Here is a 12,539-nt window from a genome sequence, read left to right as displayed (position 1 = left end):
CTGCAGGACTCCCCTTCCCCCCAAAAAAAAAATAGGCTAGGGCTCTGGGGAATGTGTCCTTTTCCCCTCAAAAAAATAAAGGTTTTTGCTGGGCTCCGGGGGATGGGCTCCCTAGAGTGAGGACAGCCTGGGGACCGTGGGCACATCCCCCCAACCAAAAAAAACAAAGTTTAGCCTAGGCCCCAGTGACAGGCCCGGGAGGCCACGCAGCCACCCCCCCCCCCCAAAAAAAAATCATTATGTATTCTGGGCCCCAGGGGATGGGATCCCCGGACCTATATAGGCCTTTTGAAGGGGGCCATACAAGGTTGAGTTGGTATAGGGGTTGGCTGTAGGGTCTGGCCAAAGCCGTGTGCAGTGCAGGGTTGGGTGGGTATAGGGATTCTCCACATTACGGGCAGCAGCCAGCCCGTCGGCCAACCCAAGACAGGTGGTTGGATTAATTTATAGTAATGAAAATTACAATACGTTAAAAAAACATAGAAATTCACTGAAAAAACAAAGGTTCCAGGGATGCTACAGTCAGGAAATAGAATTAAAAAAACATTGAAATTCACTTAAAAAGCCAAAGGTTACAGGGACGTTATAGGTGGGCTTCCATTTTAAACGTACCAAACCACAGAAATTCACAAGTTATAGTTATATCAAGTAACTATAACTCATGCCCTAAGGTAACTATAACTTGGGTCCTAGTCATGCACTGCTAATTACCACACAAATTAAGGCACTCATGTCATCTTTGATAACATCATTGATAATATCAATGTAATATTTGCAGTAAAATTTTAGATGAAAAAACTGCATGACAGGGATGCATGTTTTAGTTACCGTGGGGCATGAGTTATAGTTACTTGAGATAACTCTAATTAAAACAGGTGAGTTTCTGTGGTTTGATATGTTAAAAATGTGAGCCTAACTATAAAATCCCTGTAACCTTTGTTTTTATAAGTGAATATACATATATATATATATATATATATATATATTGCAATTCTTCTAATACCATATAGAAGATTACCCGGACAGCAAATGGAAGTCCAAAAATACTTTAATCACCAGTGCTTCCTCCCAGTACAATGCGTTTCAGCCGTAGCCTTGCTCACGTACAACATGGGAGTATGCTACACACAATTTAAACACCACTACCTGCCAAAACACAAAGAAACACAAAGAAAGGACTACAAGGAAAAATGGTTACATTACACTGTGCAAATTTGAGCGCCATCTTAAAATGTCCAAATGCATGTTAATATAGTAAATCGATCTCATAATCATTAAACCATTCGCTAATCTTTGTTCAATAAATATTATATAAATATCATAAAAAATATTTATACATTATGACATATTACCATCGAGAAAACACATAGTATAAAAGCATTATACAAACTGATTGTCCTTATACTTTCGAACATTAGATAAACATCACAGTGTGCAAATTCCCTAGTACCAATGTGTTACTGCAGAAAAATATCTTTTAAGCTTGATCTGATCTATGACATGTATTGCATATCCTGCGAGCTCTCAAAAATTCACCAAAAGGGGGATGAGAAGCTGTTGAGTTTTGCAGTCATGGATCAGATCAAGCCTAACATGAGGGGAGGCAATAGAGAGAAAATAATGAGGATTTTAGAATCTAAGATGATTATTAGGCTTAGTACCTTGAGCCCGGCTGGTCTTAATTCAGGTGAGGAAATGAATGTGCATTTAGGTTGATTAGAGCTACTGGAGACGATTTTGTGATAATCTTTTTAATCAGTTTGTATTATACATGGTTTTTATACCATATTTATTGGATAGATGTGACAGGTTGGGGGTGGGCTCACATGTTAGTAGGTAGTAAGATATTTTTCTGCAGGAACACATTGGTACTAGGGAATTTGCACACTGTAATGTTTATCTAATGTTCCATAGTAAAAGGACAATCAGGTTGTATAATGCTTTTATACTATGGGGGTTATTACAACTTTGGAGGAGGTGTTAATCCGTCCCAAAAGTGACAGTAAAGTGACGGATATACCACCAGCCATATTACGAGTTCCATAGGATATAATGGACTCATAATACGGCTGGTGGTATATCCGTCACTTTACCGTTACTTTTGGGACGGATTAACACCTCCTCCAAAGTTGTAATAACCCCCTATGTGTTTTCTAGATGTTAATATGTTATAATATATAAATATTTTTTATAATAATATTTATATAATAATATTTATTGAACAAAGATTAGCGAATGGTTTAATGATTATGAGATCGATTTACTATATTAACATGTACTTGGACATTTTAAGATGGCGCTCAAATTTGCACAGTGTAATGTAACCATTTTTCCTTGTAGTCCTTCATTTCTGTTTCTTTGTGTTTTGGCAGGTAGTGGTGTTTAAATTGTGTGTAGCATACTCCCATGTTGTACGTGAGCATGGCTACGGCTGAAACGCGTTGTACTGGGAGGAAACATTGGTGATTAAAGTATTTTTGGACTTCCATTTGCTGTCCGGGTAATCTTCTATATGGTATTAGAAGAATTGTGAAATATTTAGTGGAAAGCCAGATCCACGCCCGGACCGCTACCACATAAGCAGTCTCGGATGTCTGGCAGCTGTTGGAGTTTAATATATATATATATATATATATATATCAAGTGCTTCTAGAGGTATATTACAGATCATATTTTATATATAGATCATATTTTTATATATATATATATATATATATACATATATATATACCAATTATATGTTTATAGATTGCATTTCTCTGCTGGAATTGATGATTCAGCAGCAAACCCACTTAACTCCCTCACCTTTATCCCACTATGCAGAAAGGCATGTGAATCTCTGAAAGGGTAGATGCTAGAGATGAATGAGTTAGAGCCCTGTTATCGTAATTCTCCAGCCCTTGGCTTTTTCAATAGTTTCATAGATTACGTTCCCTTTATCTGTAAGCTAGCTGACAATGTCTATTGTAGATTCGATAACTTGACTGTTGAGTATATTGGAATAAAGGCTAAGACATTTACATAATTCATACTATAGTTGCAATTTTCCAAAGTTTATGAGGATTTTAAATTTTATGATAGCTTATAAACTCAGATGAATGTGAAGGTATAGTATACAAGGCAAATTTCGGACAAACGCAGCCATAGGTGACACACTTTATACTGGGTGCCTTCCAGGTTTCTTTGAGTGTAGTATGTGCCACAAATAGAGTTGATCTGCTGACCAGTTTTGGTGGGCACTGAGAATCGCTATGACCATGGGTAATAGAGTTGCCTCTGCAGAGTATATAATGTCCGTGTAGGGTCTCACTAACATTTTTGTGAGGAGCCTCTTTGTTGATGTTCGTGCCCTGTCGGGCATTATCCTGTGCACAGGTGTGACATTCTCTTTGGGGTCAGTGGCCTTATTACGAGTTTGGCGGTTGGCTTAGCCGACTGCCAGACCCGTGGTGAGGAGACAGCCATCAAGGTGGCAGTCTCCCCATCGGCCCTATTACAAGTTTCCCAAGGTACCCGCCCCTCAGTGGGAAAGGTGGTGCAGAATTGTCTCTGGCTCATAATTGAGCCAGCGGCAATGCTGCCACATGCAGGAGGCACCAGCACCCTCAAAATGTGCACTGTCTGCACAGCAGACAGCAGGGAGAGCAGTAGGTTGGCGGGTAAGCCCACCAACCTCGAAATTTGGCAGTTGGACCGAACAGCGGTGGTCCGACCTCCACCAGGGCATAGGCTGTCCTCAGACCATCAATGTTGTAATCATGCCCAGTGTCTTCACTGTATGACTGTGGCAGTTTTTTTCAGTTGTTCTCTGCAGGGGTCTCTGTCTCTCTTGGTTTGGTACTGTTGCATGTTATATTTCGATATTTATATGTTGCAATTAATTAGAGAATGTACATTTATGGTTCCAAATTCATGTAGTTTCCAAATGTTGATTTACTCTTCGAATTTAATGCCAGAGATGTAATTTCTATCGTAAGGACTTTTTCTGCTGTTGGTGTGGTGTTGTTGAAATTGTAGGTGCAGATGCTTCTTCAACATTTGTTTAGTCACAGTTATCACCATTTTCTAATAGTAGCCATGTTGTCAGTTTCGGCTTTTATAGTTTATTGGGTGATTTGTAGTTCATAAACATGCTTGCACTTCTTGATTCTCTAAACACCTACTCTCAATAAAGGGCAATGTAGTACTCTGAGGTATGTGACAAACTTTGCTGCAAATATTAAGAGCTGTTCTTACAGAGTTGGGTGCCAGCTGAGTGGACTCATGCAGTAGACTTTATCTTCATCTAGTCAAGTTTTACTAATGTTTGCAGGAATATATTAACTGATGCTGTTCACCACAAGCAGAGTTTGCCCAATGGATTTTAATTTTGCAGTTTTAGATTGTCTATTTGTATTTTACTCTATTTTAGGTGTACAGACGTTCTAAGCCATTAAGGATTGGATACTATGACACTGATGGGTATTGTATGCCTCCCCCTTGTATGCAACGAGCTGTTAGTGAAACGAAGAGACTACTTGAAAAAGCAGGTCATACAGTAAGTTGTGAGTTTTACAATAGTTTCTGTATGTATTTTCATTTATGTTCTTTGATAGACTTAAAGAGCTCAAGTGTGACACACATTGAAATATGCAAATATTAGTGCATCACATTTAGTTATTTGGTATGCAGCCCTCTATAAAATAATTATAGCTGTTAAGGTTCCTCTGGCTGCACAAGCAGTTGCATTTTTTCCACCGGTCTCTTCTCCATTCCAGGGACGCTCCTACCAATTGGCAATTCTGTGTCCTGACGCAGTCCAGGATTTCTGTTGCTGGCCTCCTCTGTCTTATTTTGCTTTGAATTACACTGATGGCCCTACTTTGGAGGTACCATGGACAGGTGTCCTCCGGGCCGTCCTGTCCCCATTTCCATAATGGAGCTTTTTTTTTGGGACCCTTGTTTCCCTGTGTTTTTCCCCCGATCTGGGCCTTATCTGACCTTTGCCTGAGCTTTTATCTCAATTTACTTCTCAGTGAATAAAAAATGTCAGCCCCGAACTGGGGAGTGTTCCTTGGCAAAGTACAAGGAAAAGTCAAATTCTTATTCAACTTAAAAAAAGTAAAAATAGTTGTATGATAATTATTAATGTAAATTAATTGTTATTGTAAATGTAGAACAAAATAAAGTAATTAATTTTGAAATCTTTATTTAGAAATATAGAATTCATTACAATTTGTTTTGCTGAATTTTGTTAAAAAATAATTTCCGATTAATTTTTATTATGCCCTAATAATTATTAAAAGTGATGTATTGAATAATGAATTTATATTGTAATACTATATAATGCTTTATTGATTTATACATTCAAACAGGTTATAGTTCATAAATACATACTTTTTTAAAGATTTAAAAAAAAATTATATTGATGTATATTTTTAATTAATTTAAATAATGTGATATAATTTACCATTCTTTACATAGGCTTTTATTTTAAGTCTCTACGCCCATTATAGTCTATAAGAAGCTGTTGCAGTACCAGTGGTTCATTGAGTGGCAGTCTTTGATGCTGGACTTAGTACTGTTTTTTTGAGTAGTAATTTAAACTATGAGTTTGTGAATACTGAAAAGTAGTAACTTACTCCAAAGTGTAAACTTGCTCAAAAGTGTTTTAATTTTGTGAATCATGCTCAGTATTGTTAAACACAAGAATATCCAAGGTATGGTTGATCACAGTAATTCATCAAAATAAAACACCAATTTAAAAAAAAGTTAAGGTGCAACAAATTAAGTTGTAGAACTCCCTTATAATGTGGTAGTTACATTGGAGCATAAAGACATGCCTGTATGAATTATTGAGTTGCGTTAGAGACAGGCCCTGTCTTTTGTCCTCATGTATTAGAAAGGACTCCTGTCCCAGCTGTACCAACCAATTACTTGGAACCCCAACTGTATAAGAGGAGTAAAGTACAAAAGGAATTAAGTGTAAACTTCACCTTATAAGTAGGCTATGTGTTGGAGACTGTCTTTGAGGGGTATGCATGTTATGTTTCAAAACTGGAAGTTAGGGAGGTCAGAGTAGGTTGAGTGGCTGTAGAATAAGGTTTAGAGAAAGGGAGAGGGTTCAATCCTTTGATTCTTTTCTGGTTCAACATTAGACCTCTCTGCAACAGGAAGCCCATCTAGCCAGTGAGGGTGCATTGTGGAGAGGAAAGCCTTCTTGGGGGGCGCGGTTTAGACGTAGATGGGCTCTAGATGTGTCCCCTGAATGAGATTTAGCCAGCTGAATCCCAGAGAGCTTCTTCTTCACCCACTTCATCTCACCCTGCCATTATTCTTTGGTCCCTACAGTGCGGGCCTCCTACCTCAAAACATTCCGAGTGCCACAGGAATGTCTTCTATACTCCACTTTTGGGAGACAAGCAGCAGGTCCATGTATTGTTTGTAGTGTTTTCATACCAATCCCACCAAACAGGCTATCTTCTCATAAGTTAAATTCCTCTTTCTCTTCTGAGTTGCCTGTGTCCTGGAGGCAGTGCGGTTCCTGATGCTTCAGAGTCACATAGGCAATTCGGCTTATAATGATAGCCAAGGTTGTGTGTGGTATTTTTGTGGTTTGAAGTGAATGGGTGTCAGGTGTGTGTGATTTGGCTCATGTGTTTAGTATTTGCCTATTCCCTTTCACTCAGCAGTCTCAATCTCCATGGCCGAGATCACCATCGCTGTTGTGGAGCTTCCGTCCTGAATTCGTGGCCGCTGCCCATGTGGCAAATATGTCCGCAAAGTAGGTGGAACACAAAATAGGGTTGGGAAGTCACTGGTGGTAATCTTACAGTCATAATACACATTGTAGGTTGCTCCACCTCCTGAACTGAGGGGGGTGGAGATTTGAAGGTCTACGCCTAGGAAAAATCTATTCTTGGAAATAGTGAATAGCAAAACAAGTGAAGAGTTACATCATGAGTAGATCTGCACATGTAGATTTACCTTTGTAAAAAGGCTCCTTTGTTTAAAGTTCACTAGTCAAAATTTACCAAGCACAACTGTATTTTCTTCTAATAATATTATAATGAAGCATTCCCCGTATGGTAGTTGGTATTCACGCTATATTATTGTCAAGAAATAGAGAGGCACATAACGTTCTTAGGCTTTGGAGGAACAACTGATTACCTAAAGATTAGTATTGGTTCCAGGGCAGATAATCAACATGACCGTCTCAAAGGCAGGGAAAAACCTCTGAGTATGTGTTGTTCTATCTGTGGTCCACAGAAAGTAGAAACAATCCACTTTTTACTCTTGTTCATGCTTCATAATATACTTATTATTGAAGTGGTCCAGCACAGATTCCTATTACAAAATAAATATATTAGTTATAGAAATATTTATTTCTTTACAGCTTATACCCTTTACACCGCCTCGGATGGACTATGTAGCTAATGAGCTATTCACAAAAGGTCTCTTTGCTGATGGAGCCTCAATGCTTTTAGATAAATTGTAAGTACAAAGTTAAATTGTTGGTTTTGAGAGTTAATGGTTTGTGCTACAGAGTACATTAAAGCCAGACCCCTTGGCTTTGGCAGTGTTTCTTCCTTTCTGTCCCTGCTGCTACCTTCGTGACTCATGGAGTAGCAAAAGTAATTTCAATAGTACTAAAGGACAGCTGGTATCAATGCCTTACCCTAATTAACTTTGATGTTGAATTTTGACACTTCATATTTGGGTCATGAGTAAGATTCCCTCTCAAACTAAAGAAAAGCAGAAATACTTCAAACATATTTGTACTCATTTCGCAACAGGAAAGTCTAACTTTTTATTTTATGTTTCTTAATATTTTGTGAGGCTGATATGGATTGTTTGAAAAACAAAAACAATTGGGAGCAATTAATAAACACGGCCTAGTGCCACGCTATATGCCAAAAATATCCAACATACTTTATTTGCTAAAATGAATTTACAAGTATTTGTGGAAAGGTCTGTCATACATTTATCAATATTGTAGCAATGCTTCTATCAGGATAGTTATAAGAGAACAAACAGTTTGCATGTAATGAGGTAGGACTAGAACTTCGTAGAAAAATGGTTTTAGGTTTTGGGACAGTAACAGATTAGGAACAATTGATTGATCTTCATTGTACATACAATGCTAGCATATTTGCTGGTCTATTAAATCATGTTTTCTCTAATGCCATATAACCACAGCTTTTCAGCATTGCTGCAATATGGATTTTTCTGTAGATCCAGTTATTGCCAAGTGTACCACTAAATATTTGTGGCTTTATATTTGCCTTTTCAGTATGGCAGTAATACATTTAATGGTAAGCTACCAGTACTTTTTTGAAACACTACTTCATGATCACGGGACAGGACCAGCAGCTGTGGTAGATATTGTTATATTTCTAATGTGATACTACCTCCCCTTCATTGTAGTGTTGTTAGAATATAAATAAAAAAGGACAGCACATATGAGCTGTTCTGCTTTATGTTTTCTTACTAGAGCCACAGAAGCACACAGTGTCAAACTAAGGAGTGTGTATTGTGTTACTGAGACAATTGTGTTTTGATTTCCCACTTTTAGTCCTGATAAAATGAAATGGTGTATTTACATTTAAAGGATCCATCTTCATACCACATTCTGGATCTACTAAAGTGGTAGTTTGCAGATGGTCCAAAGCCTAAACTAGGATCACAAATTAAATCATTTAACACATTCCTAGAGCAGTTAATATAATGAATGTTTGTTACACATCTATACATAGTTAACCACATTGCATTGATTGATTTTTTTTAGCAGAGCTCCATATTCACATACATCCACCAAACAATTATCTGATTATACCAATTGAAGGAGCGTACCCCACTGTCCACAGGGCGCTGCCATAGCTAAGGTAGATCTGTACATGTACTTAAAACCTCAATGATTCTTAGTGTGGAGTATTTCAAAACAGGCTCAGCAGAGCCATCTTTTAAATGAGGAGGAGTATCTTTTTAAATATCTAACTGATTATTCAGAACACTGAAAACCATAATAAGAAAAGAGTTGTGCAGTTTTATTTCTTTTCCACCCAGAGGGGCATGTCCAATTAATGCATTTAAGGAAGTAGGCAAACTGACCCATTCCATCATATTACTTTCTTCTGAGATTAGAACCTAAAGGGATATAATGTTAGACCATAATGTTGTTTTCATTCTGTATCCATAGGTTATAAACCATGTGGATAATATGCACTACACCATGTTGATGACAGCAGTCCATGACACCTTCCCCTATGTTAAGTGGACTTAAACCTTAGACTTTTGATTTCTAATGTAATATGCTCAATACTATTCAGGTAAAAGAGTTCACGTTAAAGTGAGTTCATGTTAAACTCATTAATTAAAGCTGTAAATATTCACTTTTATATTTTGAGACAGTATCCATAAAATAAAACTTGTATTTGATTAAAATTTTGAACTTTTAACTTTCTGTGTTAATTCATATTCCACTCCAAATGCTGAGAATGTCCTAATTTTATCCTTTGCTGTTTTCGGCGCTGATGTGGGTTACATACTCCTGTTATTCCCACAAGGTGAATTCATGAATATAAAGGTATTAACCATGCGAATGCCAAATATCCTCCATGATCTTAAATGCCATTTTTTAAATACAAAAAGAAGTTTGGGGTGATTAAAATTCAAATGAAAGCCATGTTTATGTTGTTAAATTCCTTAAAGCATATCATTTCTGAACAATTTAAAGCCATTTTGATAACACATCAGCAATATTTGATCATTGCTGCACGGCAATAGTTTTCAACACGTGGGAATGTCTACCTCCTCCTTTATGTTCCCTACGTAGCTGGTTACAGCTGTTGCCATTGCCCTTACCAGCTCGTACTAACAACAATTAGACTTTTAAATTAACTTCACCCAAGTAGACTAGCTTAATTCCCACTAAGGCCATGTAAATTGGTGTAAACATTACACTAGCAGAGTGAAGGTTAAATGCCATATGTGGGCTGCAGTCCATATTTTCGCCACCCACATATATGCCAAAAGTATATGGCTCCAGGCAACACCTTTGTGCTTTAGCTGGAGTACAGCCGACAAGTACTGCAGTGTCCCAGGGCAAGGAAAAGTGCCTTTTCCACGAAGAACAAAACAACTTTTATTTACTAGATAAGTCCCCACTAAAATGTGCCTTGTTAAATGTTGTCATATGGCTGAGTGCTTGATAAACAAAAGTTTTGCTTTCATCATATTGGGGATAGTATGCCCTCACAGCACATAATTCTCCAAAATCTGTTTTCACTCTGTAGGTAAACTACATTGGACTCCTTTATTCACTAAGTTTTTAAGAAACAGAAAACACGCTTCAGCTGTATATTCAATACGGAGGTTGCTATTTGTGTTTTCTAGATTCAATATACGTAAACTGAAATTGAATATGAACTTTTATGCAAACTCATATTTCTGTTACACTGTTTTCTGAGCTATTTTATTTGCAAATCTCTATTTTTCAGTGAAGAAGATATTGTGGATCCTACCCTGAAACCCCAGATTTCCACTTATAGACTTCCAAACTGGATGAAGTGGACTCTGGCCACAATTTTGAAGCCTGTGGTAAATAGTATTAACCAGAATATTAAGCAACTTTTGAAATTATTGTCAAAAAAAAACAAAAGAAAAGAGTACACAAAGATGTGATTTATCTTACTGAAGAGGTGTTGTTGATTACCTACTCTGTCTTTTCTGATGTATATTGTTGTCATGAATGAGTAGACAGTAAAAGATGTCCAGAACGGATTTAGAACATTTGACTGACTGATGTCTGCTGAACCTGTCATCTTTGGTGTGGTTTATCCTACCTTTTGGCCCTATGACCTGTTTTTCTGGCTTCATTTTTGCTGGTTTTAGGATTCTGGGCACTTTACCACTGCTGACCAGTGCTAAAGTGCAGTTGCTCTGTACTCTAAATATGATTAACATTGGCTCCTCCACAATTTCCATGTGTTATTTACTTGTAAGTCCCTAGTAAAATGCACTATATGTGTCCAGAGCCTGTCAATTCAATGCTACTAGTGGGTCTGCAGCACCGATTGTGCCACCCACTACAGTAGCGCTCTAAGCATGTCTCAGGCCTGCCCCTGCAGAGCCTGTGTGTGCAGTTTTAAACTGCCATTTCGACATGGCAAGTGCATCCACTTTCGAGGCCCAAACCTTCCTTTTTACTACATGTAAGGCATCCTTAATGTTGGCCCTAGTTATCCCCAAGGGCAGGGTTCAGTGTATTTAAAAGGCTGGACATGTAGTTTTAAGTATAGCCTCTCCTGATAGTGAAAAACTGCTAAATTTGTTTTCCACTGCTGCAAAGCCTGTCTCTCCCATAGGTTAACATTGGGATTGCCTTAACACGTTTTTAAGTGCAATTTCTAATTGGGACAAGATAGAAATTTTGAGTTTGGAGTCTCTGGACTCACAATTTGAAATCACAACTTATGATTAAGTCAGATTTTAAATTGTAAGTCTGAAAATGCCACTTTTGGAAAGTTGACATTTTTTTACTTTAACCGTTTCTGTGCCTCTTCCGGTCTCTAAATGCATGTCTAGGGCAGATGACAGTTGGGCGTAGTGTATTCCCTCTAGACAGTCACACACAAAGGCAGCTTGGGTGTCACATTTGCACCCTGATTGCCCATCACCAGGCTGATGGGTCTTCCTGGGCTAGATAGGAGGGAGGAGCTGACACTCACACTGGAATAAGGCTGTACCTCCCCTCAAATGAAGGGCTGCATAGCCCCCTGTAGAATGTTTGGAGCCAGGGAAGGAAGGGCAGGGATGTTGTGACCTTCAAAAACCTCTCTCAAGATTCCCCCACTTCAGAGGCACATTTTAGTATAATTGCTGGAACTCAAGCCCCACCCAAGGAGAATTCTACTGAAACCAAGGACTGCTGTGCTGCCAGTAGAGACTGCCACACTGAAACTGCATTGCTGTGTTCATCGGCAGCTTGCTGTGTGCTGTATGGTAGGAGTGACTGCCACTTTGCTACTGCTTTGCTCTGTTGGCCAGCTGCCTGCTGTTTCTTTCCTGGAATGAGAAGGACTGGACCTGTTCTGTACATCCTTGAACCCAAGATTCTCCAAGGGCTTGTTGGCTTGCCCCCCGTTCTCCTGTAATCTCAGGGACATCAAAGACTGCCTGTAACTCTCGTGCTGCTAGAATCTGCCATCTGTGAGTGCTACCCTTGCCTGAGGTGCCTCATCCAGGCCTGGGACTCAGGGGTGGGTTATGCTGCTGTTTTCTGCAAAAAACAGCACATCGACCCGATTACATGAGAAAAATAAGCACATCCCTCCTCTGAATCCAACACAAAGGTCGCCCGATGACAGTGGATCCACAGTGAGCACGGCTTGACAATGACATTCTGCGTGGCTCAACATTGACGCTTTGCATTCGTCTCAAAGGAGTTCAGCGCCTATGCAGTGACTCAACTGCATGGAAAATACTGGTGCATCGCCTTCACATTTGTTTCTCGACTTCCACACTTACTCCATCCAAGGTACTGTTTCAGTGGACTCTGT

General features: G+C 38.7%; 1 protein-coding gene across 1 annotated transcript in view; it reads left to right on the top strand.

Annotated features, from left to right (window-relative positions):
- The window catches only part of LOC138293506 (vitamin D3 hydroxylase-associated protein-like), a 198,013-nt gene that overhangs the window by 156,535 nt on the left and 28,939 nt on the right, over positions 1-12,539 (top strand). The window contains exons 8-10 of the mRNA XM_069232746.1: positions 4,412-4,537; positions 7,376-7,473; positions 10,479-10,578. Of these exons, the coding sequence (XP_069088847.1) occupies positions 4,412-4,537; positions 7,376-7,473; positions 10,479-10,578 (324 nt within the window). The remainder of the gene's footprint in view (positions 1-4,411; positions 4,538-7,375; positions 7,474-10,478; positions 10,579-12,539) is intronic.

Source organism: Pleurodeles waltl, chromosome 4_2 (genome assembly GCF_031143425.1).
Source record: "Pleurodeles waltl isolate 20211129_DDA chromosome 4_2, aPleWal1.hap1.20221129, whole genome shotgun sequence".
NCBI classification, from domain to species: Eukaryota; Metazoa; Chordata; class Amphibia; order Caudata; family Salamandridae; genus Pleurodeles; species Pleurodeles waltl.
Note: the sequence above shows the minus strand (reverse complement) of the source record. Positions and strands in the feature narration are given on the sequence as shown.